General features: G+C 42.2%; 2 protein-coding genes across 17 annotated transcripts in view; both read right to left on the bottom strand.

The window, feature by feature from the left end:
* Positions 1 to 735: 735 nt before the first annotated feature.
* Positions 736 to 21,278, bottom strand: mybpha (myosin binding protein Ha). Of its 3 annotated transcripts, XM_082518190.1 has the most exons (15): positions 20,852 to 21,278; positions 18,202 to 18,261; positions 17,908 to 17,973; positions 16,848 to 16,982; positions 16,258 to 16,425; positions 12,509 to 12,597; positions 12,190 to 12,385; positions 11,740 to 11,879; positions 10,252 to 10,411; positions 9,718 to 9,854; positions 7,077 to 7,263; positions 6,857 to 6,913; positions 3,967 to 4,047; positions 1,866 to 1,899; positions 736 to 1,693 (listed from the first exon to the last, which is right to left on the bottom strand). In XM_082518190.1, the coding sequence occupies exons 1-12, from the start codon at positions 21,135 to 21,137 to the stop codon at positions 6,879 to 6,881; spliced, it is 1,659 nt and encodes a 552-aa protein (XP_082374316.1). In that variant the 5' UTR covers positions 21,138 to 21,278; the 3' UTR covers positions 736 to 1,693; positions 1,866 to 1,899; positions 3,967 to 4,047; positions 6,857 to 6,878. The 3 variants fall into 3 exon arrangements, with proteins under 3 accessions (XP_082374316.1, XP_082374315.1, XP_082374317.1); XM_082518189.1 differs by lacking the exon at positions 3,967 to 4,047; XM_082518191.1 differs by lacking the exons at positions 3,967 to 4,047; positions 18,202 to 18,261.
* Positions 21,279 to 21,363: 85 nt separating this feature from the next.
* The window catches only part of nav1a (neuron navigator 1a), a 98,183-nt gene continuing 93,537 nt past the window's right edge, over positions 21,364 to 26,009 (bottom strand). For all 14 annotated transcript variants that reach the window (XM_082518167.1, XM_082518169.1, XM_082518161.1 and 11 more), the window contains 3 exons: positions 25,877 to 25,995; positions 25,589 to 25,777; positions 21,364 to 23,959 (listed from right to left, as the gene is read on the bottom strand). In XM_082518167.1, the coding sequence (XP_082374293.1) occupies positions 23,864 to 23,959; positions 25,589 to 25,777; positions 25,877 to 25,995 (404 nt within the window). In that variant the 3' untranslated portion in view covers positions 21,364 to 23,863. The remainder of the gene's footprint in view (positions 23,960 to 25,588; positions 25,778 to 25,876; positions 25,996 to 26,009) is intronic.

The raw sequence follows: 26,009 nt of genomic DNA, 5'->3' as shown, positions 1-26,009 counted from the left end.
TGGTGCTCGAATTTGGAAGATATTGCTATGAACAGCATGCGGTCAAAGCAGCTCTCCATGCAGGTGAAACGAGCCTGCTTAAGCTGCAAAAACTGGAAAAAAAAACCTCATCTGAGACTTTGCTGCAGTGTTAGGATTGGCAAAATCTACAGTTTGGTACATCCTGAGAAAGAAAGCATTGGTGAGGTCAGCAACGTAAAAAGATCTGGATGTCCAAGGAAGACAACAGTGGTGGAGAATCATTTCCATGGTGATGAAAAATCCTATCACATCAGCCAACCAAGTGAACAACACTCTCCAGGAGGTAGGTGTACCAGTAACCAACCATGAAAGTAAATACAGAGTTCACTGCAAGGTTCAAGCCACTCATAAGCCCCAAGAATAGAAAAGCTGGATTGGACTTTGCTAAAAAACAAACAAAAAAAACAAAACATCAAAAAAGCCAGCACAGGTCTGGAAAAATATTCTTTCGAGATGAAACCAAGATCAACGTCTCTCAGAATGATGGCAAGATGGCAAAATTATGAGACAGCTCATGATCCAATGCATTCCACATCATCTGTAAAACACAGCGGGGCGGTGTGATGGCTTGGCCATGCATGGCTGCCAGTGTCATTGGGGCACTAGTGTTTGTTTGTTTGTCTGTGTTCAGAGACAAATTGAGCTCAAATTGAGCTAAATGCAGTCAGAGTGATTGGGCAGCATCATAATACAGATGGACAACGACCCAAAACATGCAGCCAAAGCAACACAGTTTATTAAAGCAAAGAAGTGGAATATTCTTGAACTGCCAAATCAGTCACCTGACCGTAACAAACTGAGCTTTTAACTTGCTGAAGACTAAACTTCTCCACACAAACAGCAACTGAAAGGCCTGGCAGAGCATTAACAGGAGGAAACTCTTTTATGCAATCTTTTTGTTCAACCCACTGAATTAAAGCTGAAGGTCTGCACTTCAACTGCATCTGAATTGTTGCATTTAAAATTCATTGTGGTAAGGTACAGAAGCAAAATTAGAAAAAGTTGTCTGTGTCCAAATATTAATGGACATAACTGTACGTTTGGACTGTGAGAGGAAGCCTGGAAACCCACTAAGTCACAGGAACAGGAACAGAAACTTAACGAAGGCTAGAAACATCTTATTGAGAAACAACAGTACTCACCACTACGCCACCAGTAACCAGAATTTCATCAAAATGCCAGAGAACCAGTCTACAAAGGCTGTTTCATTAAATGATAGCAACTTGAACTCTCATTATTGAAATCCTATGAATCTCTTAATAACTGTAGATAACTCTAATAGCATATGGGACACTGTATTATAAGCATCTTTAAATTTATGTTTTTAAAAAGAAAATCACATAACATATAATAAAATATAACCTTTATGTAACATCCCTACAGGCATCGCATCTCCCAGGATTTACTGTTTCATTGAGCAGTACATGTACCTTATATATACTTACTATAACAAACAGAAAAAACATGGTAAATATAGCTTTACATACATGTCACCAACTGAAATAACATACAACGTTTGGCAAACGGGGATGGGCTGGATCTTCCATGCATGCTGGAGGGAGAGTCAGGGTGTCTGATTTGAAATAGACATGGAGATGTTGGTATGGTGTTCTGCCCATTTCTTCATTATGTACACACTGCCGCACAGCCAACTTGCACCTTCTCAAACACTCTGGAAGAAATAAGAGGGATTTATAAGGTTTGCACACACGCAGTCATATTTCCACAGAGGATATAAAATTGGCATATTGTGCATTAATTTAATGAATTATTTTACCGGTAACTGAATGATGTACACACACACACACACACACACACACACACACACACACACAAACTCTTACCTTAAAACATAAGACCTGGACTTCTGCTGGTCCTCTAAAGCCAAAGAAAGGTGGAAAGATAATTAAAGGAAGAAGACATTAAATGGAATCATGAGATATTGGTAATCACTTTAATCAGAAACATTCTGACAGAAAGCTTGACCGTTCGTTTAAGGTCTTGCTGTCTTGTAGGTCTGGGTGTGTCCTTATGTGTGAGATTGCTTAAGTGCGTATTTTCCATCAGGGATTATCTGCCTCAGTTTCTGCTCTCTTAGCCCATTCTCCCCTCTTCTCACAGCACTCGGCCTGTTGACTCATGGTAATGTGAAGAGTTTGGCTGTGTGTCAGATCATCTGGAGTCATTTATAGAAGCTGTCGAGTGCCGCACTGACATCACCCCTATCTCTCGCCCAATGGCCAATCCTGCCTAATCCTTCTTTCTCCCCATGCGGGGCCATCCCATGTAAGGCTGAGCTGTATGGGATCACATACTGACACCTTGTAGAGACTTATAAGCAGGATCACGTCATTTATAGGGCACAGTTTACACTTGGCCTGAAAACGCTTTTTCAGTAATCTGATCACAAGAGGGCAGCTGTACATAAATACAGGTGTGAACCCATCCAAACACACTGGAGTTGCATTCGGAGTAGAAAGGTATGTGACCCCATTTACGTAACAGCATGATGTGAAGACACTTGTGTCCCTGACCACACTCAAGGTCAAGTTTGAAGTGTGTATGTATCATGGCAACTATTTTATTCCCTCAAGTCAAACAACTAAGAAGGACACTGAAACTGTTCAAAGTGCAAAAATAATGCACAATGGTTGTTCTCCTATATTGCATATTACAAAATGTAATTGGAGCTGAACAGCAACATTCAATCACAAGTGGTTATTTTTAAATATAATCAGTTAGAGTTTCGTCAGGATCCCTACACTCTGAGAAGATTTTGTTTGCTGTGACTGCTTTCTGGAACCTCTCCATGGAAAGCACATAGCAGAAAGAGCAACACCATCACAGCAGGTATCAAGAGATTTGACACTGATGAAGTCAGATACAGCATAAAAAGAAAGTGGGTTGCAAAGCTGCTTGCAGGTGAGCATGAAACTTTAGGCAGGCTAAAGCAACATAAATAGAGCGTTCTGTTTGAAATTTAACAACAGGCTGTGTACAAAAATAACAGAGTGAGTTATCAACGGATGTGAATCTGCTGATGTGTCAGATCTTAATAGTTAAAAGGAAATTTTTAGCACTCCCTGTGAAATTCTACACCACTGGAGTAATTAAAACACCAAAACACAAATGTGGCAGTCTAAGAGTGAGGATATAAATAGCATAATAAAAGCAGTGAAAACATCAGATTTGGTATTTCTATTTAGCCATCATTAATCCTCGCCACATTACCACATCTAAAAGCAGGGCTTGCAATGTACAAAATGCACAGAGGATAAAGGCTGAGAGGAGACATGAGGAGGGAAGAGGAGAGCAAGAGCGGCGTTGCTTTTAAACTGATGAGTTTGTCACTGCAGCTCATGGCTGGTCAGTGGCTCTGCAGGTTTTATCAGTCTGTCCCATTTCATCTCCAATGACAACTGAGCCAGTAAACTGGGTTTGCCAGTGAAAGCTTTAATAACAAATACTTTGTCATAGTGATGTTGCATAGCATACAGGGAGAGGCCATCATCATCATCGTTTATTTATATAGCACTTTAAAAAGAATATATATACAATATCAGGGGACTTCAATCATGCCTCTTTGGACTCCACACTGCCCACCTTCACCCAGTATGTGACCTGCTCAACCAGAGACAATAAAACACTGGACTTACTGTATGCCAATGCTGAAGAGGCATACAGTTCATCACCTCTCCCTCCACTGGGCAAATCTGACCACAACCTGGTGCACCTTGTCCCTGTGTATGAGCCCTTAGTGCGCAGGGTGCCACCAGCCACCCGCACAGTGCAGAGATGGTCAGAGGAGAGCGAGGAGGCTCTTAAGGACTGTTTTGAGTCGACTGTGTGGGAGGTGATCTGTGACGACCATGGAGAGGACATCGACAGCCTTACTACATGCATTACTGACTATATTAATTTCTGTGTGGATAACACTGTACCTACCAGGACTGTACGGTGTTTCTCCAACAACAAACCTTGGATTACCCCAGAAATTAAAGCTGTCCTCAAGCAGAAGAGGAGGGCCTTCAAATCCAGAGACAAAGAGGAGTTGAAAAGGGTGCAGAGAGAGCTGAGGGGACTGATAAGGAATGGGAAGGACAGCTACAGGCAGAAGATGGAGAACCAGCTTCAGCAAAACAACGTTGGTGAAGTCTGGAGAGGCCTCAGAACCATCTCAGGCCACAAACAGCAGAACTCTCTGCCTGGGAGGGATGTGAGATGGGCAAATGAACTGAATCATTTCTTCAACAGATTTGACTCAGCCATGAGACAGTCTGCAACATCGGCTGCAGACTCACCCACCCCCACTGCTGCTGTTCCACCTCAGACACTTCACACCTCCTCTATTCACCCTGCTCACTCCCCCCCACCCCCAACAACAGCATCCAATACACACTCAACACAAGGCTCTGTGATGGAGCACCTCTTCAACCTGAGCCTGAGGTTGGGAAGAGTCCCACAGCTCTGGAAAACCTCCTGTGTTGTACCAGTGCCAAAGACTTCACGCCCCAAGGACCTCAACAGCTACAGGCCGGTGGCTCTGACATCCCACCTGATGAAGACCCTGGAGCGGTTGGTCCTGGCTCAGCTTCGGCGCCTAACAAGCTCATCACTGGACCCACTTCAGTTTGCCTACCAGCCTGGCATTGGAGCGGATGATGCCGTCATTCACCTCCTACATCGTTCCCTCGCTCACCTGGAGACCGCTGGAAGCACTGTGAGAATCATGTTCTTTGATTTCTCCAGTGCCTTCATCACCATTCTTCCCTCGGTTCTAAAGGACAAGCTGGTGAACTCTGGAGTGGACCATCACCTCACTACCTGGATCCTGGACTACCTCACCGACCGACCACAGTATGTGAGGACTCAGGGCTGTGTGTCGGACAGGGTCGTCTGCAGTACGGGGGCCCCACAGGGAACGGTTCTGGCTCCGTTCCTCTTCACCATCTACACTGCAGACTTCTCCCACAATTCCACCCAGTGCTTCCTGCAGAAGTTCTCTGATGACTCTGCAATAGTCGGCCTCATCACTGATGGGGACGACAAGGAGTACAGAGGTCTGACTCAAGACTTTGTGGACTGGTGCCAGCTGAACTACCTCCAGATCAACGCCAGTAAAACCAAGGAGCTGGTGGTAGACTTCCGCAGGCACAAGCATTCTCCACTGCAACCACTGAACATCCAAGGTATGGACATTGAGGCTGTGGACAGCTACAGGTACCTTGGTGTTCATCTGAACAACAGACTGGACTGGACTCATAACTCAGACGCCCTCTACAGGAAAGGGCAGAGCAGGCTGTACCTGCTGCGGAGACTCAGGTCGTTTGGAGTGGAGGGCCCACTCCTGAAGACCTTCTATGACTCTGTTGTGGCTTCTGCTATCTTTTATGGTGTGGTCTGCTGGGGCGGCAGCATCTCTGCTGGGGACAGGAAGAGACTGAACAGGGTGATCCGAAGGGCCAGCTCTGTTCTAGGATGCCCTCTGGACCCAGTGGAGGTGGTGAGTGACAGGAGAACGGCGGCTAAGCTGTCATCCCTGTTGGACAACATCTCCCACCCCATGCAGCAGACTGTGACAGCACTGAGCAGCTCCTTCAGTGGGAGACTGCGGCACCCACGGTGTGGGACGGAGAGATTTCGCAGGTCTTTCCTCCCCACTGCTGTCAGACTCCATAATAAAGACTTTAACTGAACAAACACACACATCCATACATATGCAATAATACTAAGTGCAATAATCCTTTCTGTCATCGTTGTATTTTTACTCAGTTGTATATAGCATTCGTATTCTATTTTTATCTTATTGTATATTTTTATTCTATTTTATTCTACTGTATATAGTATATTATTTTATTCTATTCTGTACAGTTGTGTACTGTATTTATTCTTATTGTATTCTAATTTTTGCCTCATAACTTTTGCACTGTCCACTTCCTGCTGTGACAAAACAAATTTCCCACGTGTGGGACTAATAAAGGTTATCTTATCTTATATATATAACAATAAATATAAATATAGGAATAAAATAGCAAAAACCAGACATAGCAATAAAATTAATAAAAATGCCAGTTACCCACAGAGTTAAAAGCCAGGGAATAAAAATAGGTTTTTAATCTGGACTTAAAAACTGGCACTGATGTAGTCTGTCTAATAAGGAGAGGAAGGCTTTTCCAAAGCATCGGAGCCGCAACAGAGAACGCTCGGTCTCCTCCAAGTTTCAGCCGTGACTTTGGGACAGAAAGCAACAGTTGCTGACCGAAGCGCAGGAATGGGGACATGTGGCTTCAACAAGTCAGACAAACAAACAGGTGCCAGACCATTTAGAGATTTAAAAACCAATAAAAGAACTTTAAAACGGATCCTAAATTCCATTGGAAGCCAATGTAGAGGCCAAGACCGGAGTGATGTGGTCGAATTTCCTTCTGCCAGTTAAAAATCGTGCCGTGGCATTTTGCACTAGTTGCAAGCGTGAGTGGGATGTGTCTAAGTAGCATGACTGCCAGGAAGCAGAACATTGGATTGGAACATGATGAGCTAAAATGATGATCCATATCAAAATCATCCATTTTATCTGGCAGTGGTTTTATTTTTATGGCCAAGTGGTACCACAAGAACTTACAGTACAGGCCACCTACAGAGAAATAGGGAGACACCTCGAAGAGTAAACAAAGCAATAAAAACAAACTGAAACAAAACAGTACAGGTAGATGCAGAGCACAGGGGAAAGCTGTCTGCTTGTTTACAGATGGATGTTCACAGTGTCCTATGTTACTAAGGTATTTACAGTGAGGGTTTAGGCAAGTGAACAGAGGTAAGTTGCTAATGAACTTACCTCTAGAAGTTTAGATAATAGTTTATTTCCCCTTCTCAGCATCTGGAAGAATGACCTCTGTTTAGGAAAAAAAAGTGTAGCTGTGGTTAAAAAAACTTCTGCTTTTCAAATTGATGTAAATGTCTTTTTATAGTTACAATAATTCACAACAGCTTAGGGAGAAAATATTGAAGAGTAAATGTAGAAATATTTCCCCATTTGATCAACAGTAGATACATACGTTTGACCTCGAGCTTGCAGGAGACGGTGGCCTCTCCCTGGGCATTTTTAGCTCTGCAGGTGTACACACCACCATCAAAGCTGCAGGGCTTTCGGATCTCGAGGGAGCAAATGCCCTGGTTGGAGATCTGACGATACTTGGGGTCGTCACCAATGACCATTTGATTCTTCAACCACTCGATCTTAGGCTGAGATGAAAGAAAAATGTACAAAATAAATTAACTTTACCACAAAATTACCAAGACTGATGTTAATGAAAATCAACATCTTGCATGAATTATCATGATAACAGCAGCTGGGATGTACAAGGTTGATCTCTTCTGCAACATGAGAATATTCATCGGACACATTCAGGAACCAATCTGTAAAGACACGATGACTAATAGAGACACGTGAAAAAGTGTGTGACAGTTTTGGCCATGAAGCATGGTTAAGGTAGTCAGTTGGTCTACCACTTCCAAGCTGAATACTCAACAACTATTCGAAAGATTGCCACGAAATATCAAGATCAGGTTATGTTTGTAAGTGAATTAAATAAGTTAATTAAAGACATCCAGGTTCTGTGCACCTCGGTTTATTTCAGATTTCCCCAAGACTAGACGAACCTCCCAAATATACACATTGGTCACACTGTCATAGTGTATATTTGAACATGCTGATTTCGATGTTAGCTCTTTAACCTATGTAAAGCCTTAGAGAACTGTTGGCATGGCAACGGACTTGGTCACCAGAAAAATGGTTAAATGGCGAAACAGGGAAAATGCAAAGAAATCCAGTAATTTCTACAGGTTAAAGGTTGATTTTCAGACCAATTCTGTTTTGACTGAATGTGTCCTGTGTGACAAAACACAACTGGCGTCTCAGTAAAGCCTAATAAACCCCTGCCAATAGTCAGTGAATGTTACCGTTTCAAACTGGTCTTTAAATCTCTTAATCCTGGCAAAACTGACATTTGTGGTCCGCCTCTGTAGCTTCACCGATGTGTTTTTTTCCACTTCAGTTTTACATTTCTTACTTTAAACTGTCGTGGTTTTTCTTTCCTGTCTGCTTGGTACAGAGTGAGCTATTTAAACTTGTTCTGCAGCTGTGGTCTGTTTGGGCGGCAAAAATAGTGCTTTCTGTGTTACAAACACATCTTCAATCACCCATGAAAGGAGAACAATCTATACTTCTTATCACTGTCTCTTTTTCTGTCCGCCCTTCTTATCACGCATCTCTCACCCCCTTAATGCAGTCCCCTACTCTATGTGACAGCTCTTTATCAGAGACAACAGGACAAGCTATCACACTACTGAGCATGCCTTTGTACTGGACCTCTCCACACTGAACTCCATGCCAGGGAAGAGGAGGTGGCTCGATAAACACATGCTATAAAACACTTCAAGCCCACTTACAGGAGTATAAGAGATTTCAATTTACAGTGATTATGTAAAGACGTGAAGTTAAAGTATCGGTCATACAGCGGTTAAGTAGATGACCAGGTGTACCCTGCCCCCGCCCTATGCCCAGTGGGATAGGCTGGATAAGCAGAGGACGACAGATTGTTGGACGCATGGTTAAGCAGACATACAGATGATACAACTACTTGGAGAAATCTTTTTACACCACAGGGAAAGGCAAGAAAGACCTATTTGGCAAGGACAGCTCTCAGTCTGTAGATACTAACTTGAAGGAAAATTGCTTTCTCATTATTCTCAGCTACAGACTTTGTCTGTGATAAGTTTCACTGTCCCAAACTGTGGCATACTGTCATAAAACGACTAATAAATACTAAACGCTGCAAAAAAGAACAAACACAAAGCTACAAACAAATTACCCATCAATCCCTGTTTTCTTCATTGTCTAACGTCAGCTTTTGTGCCGTGCTGTACCAAATTTGTTAGCTCTGTCTCATCTACGCCGGCACGCACAGGGCAACTAACTGCTGCTGTCCTGGGGAAAAGCCAAGGACAGCTAGGACGAATAATCAACTGCATTTCCATTCTGAACTGCCACTTAATCTGCCTGCATCTGTCAGACAACTGTAAAGATAAGTTTAACCCAAGCAGTTGCTGCCAAACAGTGAGATACATTCTGAAAATCCCCATAAACATACCAGTGGAAGCCCTCCCTGAACTCCAGAGTGCATCCTTTTTTAACTGTGGCACTAATATCATATTTAAAGTGCATTTGTGAGGTTTTCTGGTGAGAATAAGACCGCTTCAGTTCAAAAAGGAACATTTGCTATGTTTGTGTAACATGGAAAGTCCCCCAAATCTCAATAGGCCAGTTCTATTTATAACCAGCAGATGCTTCCATGTGTCCTCCTAGCTTTGTACCTTTAGTGTGAGCATGAGCTCTAAATATCCAGTCAACTGTTAGGATACCACCACGATACCAACTGATAAGATCTAGTATCAATAAATTGTTGTATAGACACTGCTGTTTATATAAGATGTTGGTGTTTTGGATGTTTTTGTTGTTAAAAATGTGAGCTCTAATATTAAACCACTGTCATAATAGTTCCCTAAAATCTAAGGCGTCTAATTACAAATGTTTTAAGAAGACAAACTATCATAAAATACTAAGCAAACATTCAGACAAGAAAAAAATATGAATGAAACCTTTTTGACATCTGTAAATGAGAGTAATGCACGTCTAACCTTAGGACTCCCACGAACAGAGCACAGCAGCTTGGTGGTGTATCCCACGGTGGCGGCTCTGTCGTTGAGGGCCGTGGTGAACTTTGGAGCCTCGTTGAAGTCATGCTCCGGGTACTCAGGAGGTTTGTAGACAATACCTGTAAAGGAAGCAGCGTTAAGCTTTCATGAGCCAGATATAGTGCAGATCCTCTTTTTTACTGCATTATGTTTAAAAGTGGAACTACTACACACATTTGCTTAAAGAATAAAACACACTGTAACACAACTATGGTAATCATCTTAATGATTTCACAGCCTATTTAAATTTATTTCAGTAATAGCAGAGCACTTGCCAAGAGAGCTATCCACTTATGTTTAAAGCAGTGCCAAGGCCATTCCCACTCCTCAAGTCTCCACTTCAGATTCTTGCAACTAACCACAGCTCAATAAAATCTAAGTATCCATTCGTACTGCAGCCGTGCCACTAAAACTTTATGCAACAGAAACAAACTGATGTGAGACAAATGAAAGTACTGTGTGCATTCAGGGGGTCACCTGTCTTCTGGATGGTGGCCACTTCCTTTGTGACAGTGCTCTTCTCGCTCATGCCCACTTTGTTTTCAGCAAACACTCTAAAGGAATACGAATTACCCATGACAAGGTCTGAGATGGTGGCACTTAACCTGTGATAGTGCTCCAGCACCGTGAACCATTCCTGCGTGAGACAGCAGACAGTCGGATCAGACGTGTGAAATGATAGCAAGACTGGTCCTTACTGGACTGAATTCATCTCTATTCATTTCGTGTAGATTATTTCAATTTTCAAGTATACTCAGTATACTTACACATGTAATATGTGAAGTCCCTTCAAGGCCCTGCCTACACTCACACACAATTTAAACATTTATTTAATCATAAATGGCCATCGTGGCTCAAGAGTTGGGAGTTCGCCTTGTAATCGGAAGGTTGCCGGTTCGAGCCCCGGCTTGGACAGTCTCGGTCGTTGTGTCCTTGAGCGAGACACTTCACCCGTTGCCTACTGGTGGTGGTCAGAGGGCCCGGCGGCGCCAGTGTCCGGCAGCCTCGCCTCTGTCAGTGCGCCCCAGGGTGGCTGTGGCTACAATGTAGCTGCCATCACCAGTGTGTGAATGTGTGTGTGAATGGATATGTAAAGCTTTGGGGTCCTTAGGGACTAGTAAGGCGCTATATAAATACAGGCCATTTACCATTTACCATACCAGGTCACAGCGGCTGCTTTGTTGTGTAAGTTCTAATGCTGCTCGTTGTAAAACAAACACGACTCCAGCTGAAAAATGTCTTTGTTTCACTAACACACTTCAACAAAGACCATTTTCACAAACATTCTGGTTAGTGCATTTCTGTAAAAAGGACATTTACGCCTCGTTCCAGCTGCCTGGATGTCAGAAATTGAAAAAGCATTTGTTTTGGTTTTAGCAAGGTTGAGTCTTTCATGCATCACTACCAATACAGCACAATACCTGTGCTTTTGCTCTGAAAAGCACCGCTGCAGCACATCCCCGAATAGTGGCTGCTCTGCAAATGTCTTATTAGCAAATCACAAATACACAACAGGGGCTGTACAAATGAAAAGATTTAGATATCCACTACTGGTTACATTCACTGCCGCCATCTTTGATTGTTAACTCCTGCTCTGAATTTCCGAGTTGGAAATCCCAGTTGAGGAGACAATCCAGATGAAACTGTTATTGGGAACTTGTTAATTCCGACTTCAGAGTTAATCTGAAATTCACCAATAATACAGAACCTTTATAAAACAGATCAATATGCTGCAGTAAGGCTTCACTCTGACTGCATCATATTGAATGAAACACTGAAAACCGAGTTAAATGCACATAAATGTGCATCTTTCTGTGTCGTGTTAAAGATGGCAACACCTGTGGGGCAACTCGACCTCAAACTATGAATAAAAAGTGATGCTCTGGGTTTGTGAGATTCATGTCAACATTACTGATCTGGTGTAACAGATGGGTTTTGTGCAGTTTGAGTAAATCTCTACTATACCCCAGTCTTCTTGTCAGCTTTCTGGACAGTGTATCCAGTGATGTCTGTGTTGCCATTATCCTTGGGTGGAGTCCACTCCAGAGCAGCATTGAAGCCCCAGGCATCCACCAGCTTTATACTAGCAGGAGGACCAGGGCGCTCTGATGAAACACATTACTGTAAGTATCACGGTATTACAATCATAATGAGAAAACCATCTATTTAAACTGTATGTATTTTAAGCAGTAGCTGGCACAAGGCTCAAGCACTCTGGCATCTTTGTCAGAGATGTCATTTATGTTGGCTAATACCCAGAGAAAGTCACAAGTCTAGAAACAAGGAAGTCAACACGTCAGCTGCAAAGCCAGCTGAGCAGATTTAACAGGAAGGCCTCGCGTGAATCAACAGTTTGACACGCTCACATATTCCTTTGTGTAAATGAGGTTGTTTTATGTCTCATGTGTCACTCACCCACAATCTGAAGGGTAATTGTGCCTTTATCTTCAAAGCTATCCACTTTTAGGGTCATCTCATAAACACCAGAGTCCTCCCTCTGAGCGCTGCGGATGAACAGGATGCTGTCCTTGTCACTGTTCCTGATATTGACCTTCTTGGTATCCACAGGCTGACCATCTTTCAGCCAGGACACTGCAGGTTTAGGCTTTCCCTAAGGAGTTGAAAACGAGAACGGTTAAAAGCAAAATAAACCGAAGTGTTCAAAAATGTATCTGTCAGCCTTTTATGTTTCCTCACTGACTAATGCAGTGAACGTGCACACTAGCCCGCTTACAAGAAACGGGATGACGAGGTTGATCTGCTCTCCGACTTTCTTGACATAGCGGGACCTGAGAGCCCGAGGCAAGCGGATCTTGGGACGGTCTGCAAAGTCAAATCAAGCATGTTTACTTTTCACCTCGTCCGTCTTCTACAGTCTGACTGAGCAGATTTGCTGCTGATTTACTGAACAGTTAACATTACATGCTAACAGCATAAAGCACGGTGTATACACATCCTGTCAGACTCTTTAAAGTGTGGTCACACATGCATATAATGGCAGGTCAACAAGATCTAAATAGAGCAGCTACTGCTGCTGCAAAGTCTACAAGAACATGATTGAACAGGCTAAAATTAACCCACAACAGTTTTAACAATGCAAATTCATGACAGAAAAATAGTCATAACAGCCGAGAAGCTGACAGTCTATTTAACTTTAGAAAGAGCAATGACTATAAAGTGGAAAATGCACTGTTAGCAGGACAAAACAAACTAATTTGAAACAGCGATGTGTGCGAAACGCATACAATTAAAAACTAACTTGATCATCAAAGATTTTTTAAAGCGTCAGCTCGTCGCACTTTCACTTCAGTCTTTCAACGTAAAACATTTCCTTAAAAACATAAAAAACAAGCTAACATGAAATCTTTTCCATACTGATGCAAGTAGACCTGATACATCGTCACACTCAAGCCACCGTTTAAGTGCTTATGCCTCATGACCCAGTTTTGCAGGACCAAACAAAACAAAAAATGAGGTGAAATCTAAACAAAGGTTGTGTGTGCTTAAAGAAAAGTGCAGTATCTGGGCAGGGAGAGCCGAACAAGTAAACCAGCAGCTCCTAAAATAGCTTTAGTGACAAGAAAGACTGAACCCTGAAAGCACAGCCCTCATGTCGTGCCCAAAGGAACCACAAATACATGTCAACGCTTTCAGCTGAGCAGTGGTTGCGATATCACGTCTGCAGACGACTGCAGCAACTCCTGATGTGAATTAAAATCAAACAGGTGAAGTTGCATCGCAGACATCTAGCTGGGCTCTGTTGGATGGTTTCCTTCACGCCAAGTGCTAAGTATCAGGAACAGCATCTCTCACATGTTTCTGCATAAGCAGCAAATGTCTGAAAAGCTCTCTGGGCTTAGAGGATAAATAAAACCACCAGGCTCCTGCCCTCCCTCACCTCATTCACCCCCCCCTACAGCCTGCTTCTCCTAATCCACTCAAACTACCCTCCCATTGGGCACCACATCCACTTCCATCTTCTTCTAGCTATAAGAGTGTTTACATCTTCTCCTTCTGATGCACTAAATCTAACCTGATATCTTGCCTTCCTGTTCTTACATTTGTCACCGTATCATTGCTTCTCAGGATGGGATCTTGCTTCTGGAACAACCATTTCCCAAGTAGATCAGGGCTGCCTCCAGATTTGGCTCAAACACTAATCCTTGCTAATCAGCACACTTCCCAGCAATGCCCCGAAGTGTTGCAGGCATTGTGGCATCCAGCAGCCTGTAAGTCCCCCCTGCAAGGAATCTATAATCTGCCATTGTCTCCGGATAAAATGTCTTTGTAGGGGGCTTTCAGCATATGTAGGTCAGCATGTCTTCCTCTAAAGCTTAAACCTGTGGATGGGTGTCTGGTCCGGACAGCTTGTGACTGACACACAGCTGAATTTAACCTCAACAAGCCATACAGAATCCAACAATTAGGCTCATGTTTCACCAAATACGCCTAGAGACAGTAAGCTGTGGGTAACTGGGGCATGTCAACTCAGGTCGGCACTACGTCAGTGTGTGGGTTCAGAATCAGAACTACGGAAAATAAACCAACTGTGGTTTAAACCACAGAAAAAATACTGTGAGCGAAGTGTGGTGACAAGAGAGTCTCTGTGTATTCTGGAGCTGTACTTCTCAGTACACAGCACACCACAATAGTGAAGCAACAGTTAAAGTGAGGAATTTTACAAAGGTCATAATAACCATCAGCCAGATTCTTGCATTTTTAACAAGAACGCATTGGTCAAAGGGGAAAGAATAGTCGTTGATGCAATCGTAAGCAAAAAGGCTGCATCCATTATTAGTTAAATAGTACTAGGCAGTCTCTTTTTGTGCTTGGAGTCAAATGCTTTAACACGTTTCCCATGGTAGTCATGCTAATATAACAATCTTAGGGCAAGCATGTTAATATTTGCTAATGAGCCTATTTGGGCGTGGTGCAAACGCCTACTTACTTCTAGCTATAACCGTGTTTGGCCTTTTTCTGAGTAAACTGTGACCCAGTGATAAGTAAATGAAAGACTGTTTCACACACACAGTTCATGAATGAATGTACCAAACTGTATCGGCAATACAGTACTGTGCAAAAATCTCGAGTCAGCCTTCAGTTTGCTTTCTTGAGCAATAATTATCGAGTCTTTCAAAGATTTAGAAAGACACAAAAAGTAACACAAAGGTCAAAGATAACACAGTTTGATAGACATAAAATTGTATTTTTGCACCAACAAGGTGATTTATGGAGAGCAACCTCTCACGATACCTTAGTAAGATTTTGATCCATCACACATTAGTATCTGTAAAACATCTCTGGCAGCACTGCCAGTAATGTAAAAGCATTCCTGGATAGAAAAACAGACAGTGGAACACTTTCAGTCATGGACTCAACCTCAACATGACTGAAGCAGTGTGTGATCAACTTGACTCAGAGCAGAACAAAAGGCAGTCAACGTCCAAAGAACAGCTGGATGTCCTTCAAGAAGCCTGGATTCCTGAATAGTACTCACAGAAATTACACGAACGTTCGCCTAACAGAGTTTAGGCTGCGTTGAAGAATAAAGGTGCTGATAGCAAATACTGACTTTTAACCTTGTTAGAATTGTGCAAACTCTGTTTTTGCTTTATATGCAGTGTTTACATGTATGTGTGGATATTTCAATAAAATGCTGCAGCTAATTCCCATTTTCCTAGCAAATTGCAAAGAAACAAGGGGCGGCTTTTGTACATTACTGTATATTAAGTGATATTATAGTCTGGACCAAAGCTGCAAACTGATTCAAAGTGATTTAGTGCAATTTAGTTTTATATTTATTCAGTTATATTTAGTTTAGTTATATATTTTCATGGATGTATAAAATGACAGGAACATTCTGTAAATTGAAAGTGTACCAACCAGCAGTCTTGACTGAAGATGTGCGTACATGCAAATGAAAGCATGCCTTACAGCTAATGAAAGCTCTTGTCAGCACCTTTGCGATTTATGTGCTTGCATCTGTGCAATCCATCTGAGGCACCAGCAGTTAATACCACCTCTATCTCACTGGTTGTAACATGAGTATTTTAAGGATAGGTCATAAGTTACAACTATGTTAGAGCTCCTGATAAAGACTTGGAGACAGTCATTTTACCAGGTGGCTGCACAGCAACGGAGAGCTTCGTAGTAAGGTTCTGGTGCGGGACGTCTTGTGCAGAGATGAACAGCATATTCTCTGTGTTAATTCTCACTATGAAATAGAAATTCTCATTGTACTGTGCAAGCAAGCTTTGCGTGGTTCCTTCTCCAAACAGAATAATGTCACGGGAGCTTAGCAACAAAGGTTTGAAGAAACCTTTTAGGAATTATGAGACGTTTTTAGAGTTGGTTTGACACTTTCTACGAAGACTAACTTGTAAGTGTGTTATGTGATTTTAGACTGTTTTTAAAAAAAAAGCTGTCCAAAAAAAGACAACTTTGCTGGAAGCTGCCTGATAGTGAGGTGCAATAATGACTCACCAACAACCTCGCGGATTGGCACAGGGTCAGCGAGTGTTCCAGGTTCGCTGCGGCCACCGGGGTTTACAGCCACCACGCGCACGCGCAGCAAATCACCTGCTTTCAGATTTTTGATGCAGTATCGGTTAGCTGCAGTCAGCTCCTCATTACCTACAACCCAGTCTGTTGCTGTTGGGAAACCAAGGATCTGTGTTAGTGAGAGGCTTTCAGGGTCATTATTCCATATTATGAAAAGAATGCAAACTATCCGCTTTTTCTCCTGATGGTTTTTTATTTATTGCAATTTTCCTGAATGTTGAAAACCCCTCAATTAAACTTAACTGGTTTATCACCTGTTGACACCAGTTTACAAACAACCTGCCCATAAGAAGTATACTTTGGCTACCGTGACGAAATCTCAGAAGGCATGCCGTCATCTGAGCAAATGAGTGCTTCTAAAAGTGGTGTCGGGAGATACAGCGACAGCCGGTAAACTGATGCCTGCCGTATACGGCCCGGACCCAGCAATGAGTATATTTGCCCTCTGACACGCTGGGGACAGGTGCAAGCAAACACTCTCACATACATGTGACACACATATGCAGACTTACTTCCATCCTTGCAGTACTCGATGGCGTATCCATCCAGGCCCGAGTCTCCGATGGTCTCTGGTGTCTTCCACTTAATGGTGAGACTGGAGTCGTTAACATCATCCACAGACACGTCCAAAGGAGCACTGGTGGGGACTGTGAGAGGTTTAGTGCAGTGAAGCTTGATAAAGCATTCTTAATATAGACAAAACAGTTAAAAGTACACACATAATGGGAAAATTAGCAAGATACTTTACATTCTAATGCATAAATATGTGGAGCTGCAACTCAGTTATTTTTATTGATAATTATTATGGAAGATTTTTGTCATTTTCACAATGAAGCATTAGAAAAACAGTCAAACAATATGTTGATACAAGATCTGATTTAAAGCCAAATTCATTTATCATTTCCAGCTTTTTAAATAAGAGGATCTCTTTCTTTAATTTCTTTACATACAAGATAAAGTCAAGTCAAGTCAAGTCAAGTTTATTTATAGAGCACATTTAAAAACAACCAAGGCTGACCAAAGTGCTGTACAGTAAATACAGATAAAAATACAATAGAACACAATTTCGTAAAACACCTCGCTGATCAAATAAAAAAATAAATAAACAAATAAATTAAACCTTTCTAAAAGCCAATGAAAAGAGGTGAGTTTTAAGAGCAGTTTTAAAAGTTTCTAGGCTTTTGGAGAGTCTGACGTGAGGAGGTAAACTGTTCCACAGTCTGGGTGCAGCCACAGCAAACGCCCTCTCTCCCTTTGTCTTTAATTTATACCTGGGAACATCTAAAAGCATCAGATCGGCTGACCTCAAAGATCTCCTGGGGCGATAAGTACTAAGGAGTTCTGACAGGTAAGAAGGTGCAGTGCCATTTAAAACCTTAAAAGCCAGCAGTAAGATTTTAAAATCAATCCTAAAAGCAACTGGGAGCCAGTGGAGAGAGCAGAGAACCGGAGTGATGTGGTCTCTTTTTTTTGAACCGGTCAACAGGCGAGCGGCAGCGTAAAAGTGAATATAATTGTTTTAGGAGATTAATGCTACATCTGACACACAGCAGGATCAGATGTTAGTGTTACCTGCAGGAGGTGGTGGTGTGGGGGCCTTAGGTGGCTCCTCGACTACAGCAGGTTCCACTGGAGCAGCTAGCAAGAAAAAGGAGAATATTTACATTTTTATAAGCAAATACAAGAAAAAAAACCTGGTACTTATCCACAGTATTTTTTCTATACAGCAGCATTCAACGATGCAAATGTCCAAACCTTTGAAAAAAACTATTTTACTGCAGAGAAAAAGGCATCAGGAAGTTACCTTCTCACAGATTGGGAAAGTCATGATGGGAAGCACTTATTTGTAATAACGATAATGTTTACCGTCTGCCGGAGCATCTGCAGCAGGAGCAGCAGCAGCATCTTCAGCGGCAGGAGCTGTAGCTAGCATTAAAACGCCGTTAGGGAAGCCAGTTCGATACGAACAATTTGACATTATTAATGCAGGTAATTGAACGTTTTTTGGCATTTTGATAAACTTACAGTGATGTGAAAAAGAAAGTTTTCACAGAACCTTTTGTGAAAACTAAATGTGTGTCATATTACAGGACCACCTTTAGAAGTGATAACTTGAAGGAATCCTTGACTATCAGTGTCTTGTGGAGGACTTTTTGCCCACTCTTCTTTACACTGCTTCAGTTCATTGAGACTTGCACTTGAATTTCCCAGAGGAACCCACCCGAGGGATTAATAAAGTTTTATCTTATCTCTGGGTTTTTTTATGCACAGCTCTCTTAAGCTCCTGTCCAGCATTTCATTCGTGTGAAGGTCAGGACTTTGAGTGGACCATTGCAACATCTCGATTCTTTTGCATGCTGTGTTTGTCATAACGCACAGCACCACATTTGGGGAAAAACAACAGCATCTCCACACTAAGTCTTGTGGGTTTTTTTAGATGCTACTTAGCAAGCCTAAGATGAGCTGCCAAGTTCTTATAAGAGAGAAGAGGCTTTCTTTTGGCAACCCTTCCAAACAAGCCTAATTGTACTGTCATGAACTTTAACATTTAATATGTTAATGTGTTGTTTGGAATTTATCTAAGAATTGCACAGTCTGACCTTGGGGTGAATTTGGCATCCACTCGTGAGACGATTCTCGCATTGTGTTAACACAAGCATCTGAATGCTCCACACCAGTCAGCTGCCAAAACTGCTGCTTTTATAGAGGTGCTCAGACTTGCGAATGATCAGTTAACCAGCATTTGATTACCAGAAACCTGCTGCTCTTTACCCTCTTCATTCCTTTGGAAACTGTTCTTTCCAAACAAGTGCACAGAGTCCCACAAAAGCTTTTTTTCACATCGCTGTATACTCTACTGAGCAAGCAGCAGGAAAGAGCAGTGTGGGTACAGCTGTGTTAGAACAAACAGGTGACCAGATGTCCACAAACAAAAACCTCAGCAGTTAAGAAAGGCGGAAGATGAACACACAAACACATTTACAGACAGAAACACAAGAAGTGCACAGTGGAACACAAACACATGTTGCATATCAGCTTGCATATGTGTGGAGACAGCCTGTGGTGTAAGTTTACTCTTAGTAGCTGTTCAATCTCCTCTGTCTTCTGTCATATTGCCATCAGTTAAGGTTAAGGGTCATGTGTCGAGGTTTAAAGCCAAAAACACATTGAACCAATTCTTCATTTTATTAGAGTATTGATACAAGAGGGTAGCTTTCGTTTCAGTCTGCAAAAAGGCTTCAAGCGCTGGTGTTTACAGTTAATGTGTGGTCAACTTGGGGTAAATTACTGAACAGGAGTAGAAGCATGAGAGATTTGTTTTTAAAGAAATGTGTTGTACTTTGCTTATGTAGCACACACTGTAGTTTACAGTGTTCAAGTTTCAGATTGTAAAGTAAAATTTAAAACACTACACAATGTTTTGCAAATCCTTTCAACACTAAATTATATTTAAAATAGTACAAAGACAACATATTAAATGTAAAAAAATAAGAAATCCGTTTGCTTTTTGAAAAAAATGTTCGTGTAACTTGTTGGAGGGACATCTCCCAACTAATAAGGCTCTCCACAAAAATGCCACCATGCCAACAAATTCAAGTCGCATGCAAAACAAAATGCAAGATCTAGAAATTCAGCTGCGTTTTCTTAGCTCAGACACATTTAGGTCTTTTATCTGTGACCTGACAAACTGAGATTAGAGGGTTTTGTTTTTAAAATGATGAGTATTTTTAAAATTTACTCAGATTTAGAGCAACAAATGTTGCCATTCAGATGACATCATTTTCAGGGAAAGCCTTGCTTATGTCGGCAACACATTCTCCACATATTACAGCAGCATAGCTCTGTATTAAAGGGTCCCAAATGGCCATGCCAGCAGTCCACACCTGTCACCTACTTAAAACATATGAAAGAAAAAATATGACAAAGGAATGCTGAACTGTGGAACAGCTGAAATCCTACAGCAAGTAAGAATGGAAACCATATGGCTTGTAAAACCATTAAAACTAGAGCAACTGGTCTTCTCAGTTCCCTGTCACTTATAGAGAGAGCTGCTTAAAAGGGAAGGTTTCTGCTCTAAATCGGTATGCTTGGTCTCGTTCAGGTTTTTCTTTTAAGTTTTCCTGGAATTCACATCCCAACTTTGTGGAAAGGGGAGAGTGGGGGTGTTGCACGTGTACTCGGATCCACTGCTAGTACAGGCAGTAAATTATGGCAGCCTTGCTCAAAGTAAGTACTTGTAAAAACTAATGACAATTGTACTGTTACTACTCACTTGATACAATTAGGAAGCACTTTGTTGCACTGCATTCACTTTAGTTTTGATCACTGGCTTTAGGATGCTTCAAAGCTGTCTGATGCAACAAAAGCGTAGAACTTCCTAACTTGGTGGAGAAAATGTCTGCTTATATTCTTAATTAAATCAAACACTGTTAAACACGAGAGCTACCCACGCATAGTCACGGTTAGTAATATTAGCTTGCAACTCTACTCCGTTCCCAAGAGTCTATCGAGATACCGGGAGCGCTTCCTTCAGCAGCGGGGGTGTCTTCTGCTGGAGGGGCGGCAGCTGCTTCTGCCTCGGCTGGAGGAGCTTCAGCAGGTGCGGCCTCGGCAGGTGGAGCCTCCACGGGTGGAACGGGCTCAGGTGCCTTCTCCGCAGCCTTCTTGACTGGTGACTTCTTGATAGGTGCAGGTTTGGCCGGCATCTTGCTGGCGGACGCGAACTCCTCGGGATGAGGCGGTGGAAGAGTCTTAGGTAACATATATACTGAGGGCTGGTGGGCTGCTCCACCCATTCCCATGACTTCTACACCCGCCTACCCACTTAAGCCACATCTTCTATGGGAAGACTGAAGGTAAAGAAATATAAGGAGAAAAAAAGTTGTGTACCTTTAACTCAGGTAACACACCTGTCGATAATTAAACTGATAATTAAGAAACCATCAAATACGGTCCTTCAACTTAATTGAGTAGTGGCCCATTAGCACCCCCTAGTGGATTATAAAGAAAAACGTAAAAAACAGGTAGTGATGTGATGAATGGCATGACTTTATTGTAACAACTGCTCAATGTTAGACATATGGGATTTAATGTGGTTATAGAGACATGCCATACAACCTTTACCGAGCCCACTTTTAAGCCAAGTGCTCCTTCCTGCTGGAGGAAGACAATACAACCACAGAGGACGCTCATTTTCTGCATACGCGGGCCCAACTTTCTCTTAGATCCCTTAAGTGATTGTTGTCGCAGACGCAGTGACTATTTACAGTGTTTACAATAGTGATGTAATGTACAAAAGAGGAAAAACAAAACATCTTTACAAATATTTGCATAAGAAAAAACACAAAAACCCCCACGTCTGCTCTTAAAAACAATGTGAAAAAGAGGAAGATATCCAGTTATTTAAAAATCCCTCCCATGATAAGGTTTAAGTGCGGTAGGTCCAATGAAAGGAAACTTTGGGAACACACCAGGGATACATGCATCAACATCACATCTCTAGGCTTGCATCTGTTCTCACGCAGCTTCCCATTTCTCAGGCAACTCTCCCCAATGACGACAAGACCTTCAAGCTTAAGTTGAAGATGGTGTCAAATCGTGCAAAGCAGCCTAGTCATGATACACATTCACATTAACTGCAGTTTACTGACACACACATCATCTTAACTTACAGCTTATCACATAACTGCCTGTCAAAGGCTCCAAATATATCGATAACCCACTCGAAACCCAAATTTTGGCATTAAAGTGATGACATGGAAGTGACATCAGAGTAGGTCAGTGGAACTAGTTATGTTCCCTCTAGATCGAGGCCTCTGTGTGGTAGATCAAAGCAGCTTTTTAGGCCAAATTGTGTTTCAGGCACAGATAGACTTAGGCATCGTGCCTCTACTTTACAGCAGTAGAGGAACATGTGGGCAGAGTATGGCAGTCTGAGGTACTTCAGGGTCAAGCTAAGGGGTTTAAGAGTATCCCAGCAACCTACAGTTCCCTCCTCTTACACCGCTCTTTATACTTTCTCACTTTATCTCAGTTAACAGTCAAGATGTGAGCAATAAATACTGTCATCTACTACCTCTAGCATATTTCATGTGCAAACCAATGAAGAAACAAAACGGGAGGAAGTCACATTTAAATATTAATCAGTCTTTTCTGACGGTAACTCAAACCATGTGAGAAAAGGAAACTGACAATTAGCAGAAAGTCACGTTTTAATCAAAAGATGGAAGGAAAGAGGAAGGAAAATGTTATGGCTATTTTTTGCTAAAGTTTTCTGCTTCTGCTTCAGGGATGATGACACGGGTGATAAACGTCGGCATACGGGCGATCACTGAAGATGACTCGGTACAAAAAAATCCTACAAAATCAAGACTTTGAGAGCTGTGTCGTCAGCTATTACAAGAGAAGTCTGTGTTTTAAAACTGATATCTAAATACAGAGTATACGCAAGCATAGCCAGAAACGGTGCTCAATAAACAAGCAGGTCGTGGGTGTTTTTTTTCTTCAATTTTTTTCTCTCTCTGTGTTTATAATTCAGTACATTGACTTCCTGTGGTTATAATATCAGCATAACACTGGTTACCGAGTCCACGTATGATGACATTCTCTTTACAGACTCAACCCAAAATGAAATCATCACTCGTTTCAGTTTTCACCTCATGCACGTTGCTCTTTGCAGCTTCGCAGTTCTGTTTATTCGATAAATGACAAAATAGCAGAACTGAAAAGAAGAAAACATTCAAGGCCTTTTTCATAGTTGTGTTTTTGAGTGTGCGTTATGTTCTACCAAGCACCTTTAGTGAGACTGAAAGTGCACCATGAACAGAAGAGAGGCAGGAATCAATAGATGCTGCCATCTGGAGGATTTACTAGTGAACTGCATGATTTGGCCAAGCCGATCCCCCTATTTGATACACAGTCACTGACTCGGCCTCCTAAAATCCAATTATTACAAGTAAAAAAATAAAGTGCATTTTGGCTGTAGTCAAGTGCTGGTCCTACTTTTTGGGGAGTGATCAGACTGTTTTTCTGTAGTCTGCATTCCTGAAATGACGCATGTGCCTCCAAAATAAACCTATAAGCACCAATAGTTGTTGTGAGGGTTGCGGCAGTAAAAAACAAAAAAACAAAACAAAGGGAACAAATATTCAACGGGGTTATAGGTAATATTTTGTTTTATACTATTTTGGTCACCATGCACTTGCAGATTCAACAACAGCCCATCTGATACCAGCTGAGAGCAGAAGGGAGAAAAGACACCATCTTTCCCCGCCGTGATCATCGCAGCTTCCTGTCAAAGCGGTTTCATCATCTTTCCCATGTTCAGATATCCGGGAGGAGCAAACCCATTGTCCACTGTCCATAATCCTCCTACTCCCTCTCTCTGTAGATTCTTTACATTAGCTTTGTAACTGCTCACTGAGCACACATTAAAGTTCATCTTGGAGTCTTTAAATTCTCATTTGAACTGCATTTGTGAGAGCCGCGCTGTAGAGTCGACAGTTCCTTAGCTTTATCGACAGTCTACTCAGAGTGTAGCCTGCAGAGTGGGATCAAGACTGCCTTCCCTCTCTGGAGACTCTATGCAGTTGGCCGACTCCTGGAGCTTCAGCAGCATGGCCATCTGTGGAGCAGGAGGAGACACAGAAGAAGAGTTAGCCACAGAGAAGATTGCTACACATGTAGCAATCTTCTCTGTTATTAAGTTATTCTAGATTAAGTTATTCTACGTTTAATCCAATAACTGCTCTGCCAGCGTTTTTGACTGTCTTGTAATCAGGCTCTCCTTTCTTATGTGTTTCTAATGCTAAAGATATATTTTCTGTGTCAGAATAAAAGGACTCAGTTGAGGAAACAATCGCAGGAAATTCAGTACATTTATTGAGAATTTAGTACTGATAGACAGTTTTAAACATTCCTGTGAGTATGGAGCACGATGGCCCAGTTACAGTGAGCTGCTAGATGAGGTGTTGCAGGCTCTACACCAGGGGTCCCCAATCCCAGTCCACGAGGGCCGGTGTCCCTGCAGGTTTTAGATCTCACCCGGGGTCAACACACCTGCATCACATGATTAGTTCATTCCCAGGCCTCTGGAGAACTTTGAGAAGGTAATTTATCCATTTAAATCAGCTGTGATGGATCAAAGACACATCTAAAACCTGCAGAGACACCGGCCCTCGTGGACTGGGATCGGGGACCCCTGCTCTACACACCTTTCGCAACATGAACTTTTTTTGCACCATGGTCAATTAATTCAATTAATTGACAGTCTTATTGAAACAATGTCAATTTGTTTGTATTCCCGGCAATATTCTCCACTCTCAGCAAATCAAAATGGATTAAAGCACATCTAGGCACAAAAACTAGAAAAATTTGCATTTCCTGCGAAAATGCTGTGTGGGTGCCTTAACGCTGAAGATGTCGGCTGAAAAAAGCTGAAAAAGTTGAAAAAAAAAACAACAATAAAGCATTTCCCTGAGCAGGATTCAAACCTTTTGGTTTCAAGGCGGCGACTCACCTCACTCCGCCAAACTCATTCTCACAAAGAAGAGGTGGAGAGACTGACAATTCTGGTGAAATTAGCAGAAGCTGCTTAGAATTGTGCTGATAAGAGGTGAAAAGGCTAAAAGTTTTGCAGAAAAGAGTTCAATCAGCAGAATTTCTGCTGAAAAGAGGTTTTTGCTGAAAAAGCTGAAAAGTGGTGAAAAAACTTAAAATTGTGCTGATAAGAGGTGAAAAGGCTAAAAGTTTTGCAGAAAAGAGTTCAATCAGCAGAATTTCTGCTGAAAAGAGGTTTTTGCTGAAAACAGCTGAAAAAGCTGAAAAGTGGTGAAAAAACTTAAAATTGTGCTGAAAAGGGGTGAAAAAGTTTAACTGTTAACTGAAAGAAATTTTGCCATAAGCGGGATTTGAACCCGGGCCTCCCAGTCTGAGAACGGACGCTTATCTCACTGAGCTAAAACACAGGTCAACCTGGCGAGGAAAATCAGTGAGGCCGCTGATAATGTGGCAGAAATGGGCAAAAAATATTGCAAAAAAAATTCAATATCTCAAAAAGTATAGAAGTTATGAGCACCAAAAGTCAAAGCACCCATTAGCAGAAACAGCAGAATTTTTTAAAGTTTGAACGGAGAAAATCGGCTGAAAACTGAGGGAGTAGTTAACGTCCAAAAAACGTACGGAAGCAACTTGCAGAATAAAGAAACAGGATCTCAATAGTGTGGATGCCTATGGCATCCACACAATCACTCACCAGTGGGTCTGACTCCAGTGTGCTGGGTGGAGGTGTGTCTTTAGGAGGCTTCTTCTCCTCACTGAGTGGACCTATGCTAGGAGGAGGTAGGTGAAAGAGCCTGGACTGATCCTGCTGTGCGTTGGGCCAGGGGAGGGTGCCTCTCACCCACTCGACCGGATCCTCCCATACTGATTTATGCCCATGGACCTGACAGGAAGACAAGTCCATAGTGAAAACAGTGTTGTTATAGAGGGGGTTATTGTTTGTTCCACTACTGTTATATTTTGGAAATGTGTGCATGTTCACCTTAATGCCATCTTTGGCTCCTTCCTGCAAGTACGGTATGATCGAGTGGTTCCACAAGTCAATGAACCACTGCCTGAACTCCGCCACTGACACTGGGCATGACAGGAAAAAGCAGGGACCTGGAGGAGGCAGG

This window comes from Aulonocara stuartgranti (genome assembly GCF_965226115.1).
Source record: "Aulonocara stuartgranti genome assembly, chromosome: 20".
Classification (NCBI taxonomy): domain Eukaryota; kingdom Metazoa; phylum Chordata; class Actinopteri; order Cichliformes; family Cichlidae; genus Aulonocara; species Aulonocara stuartgranti.
This window is presented reverse-complemented; position numbering and strand designations above follow the sequence as displayed.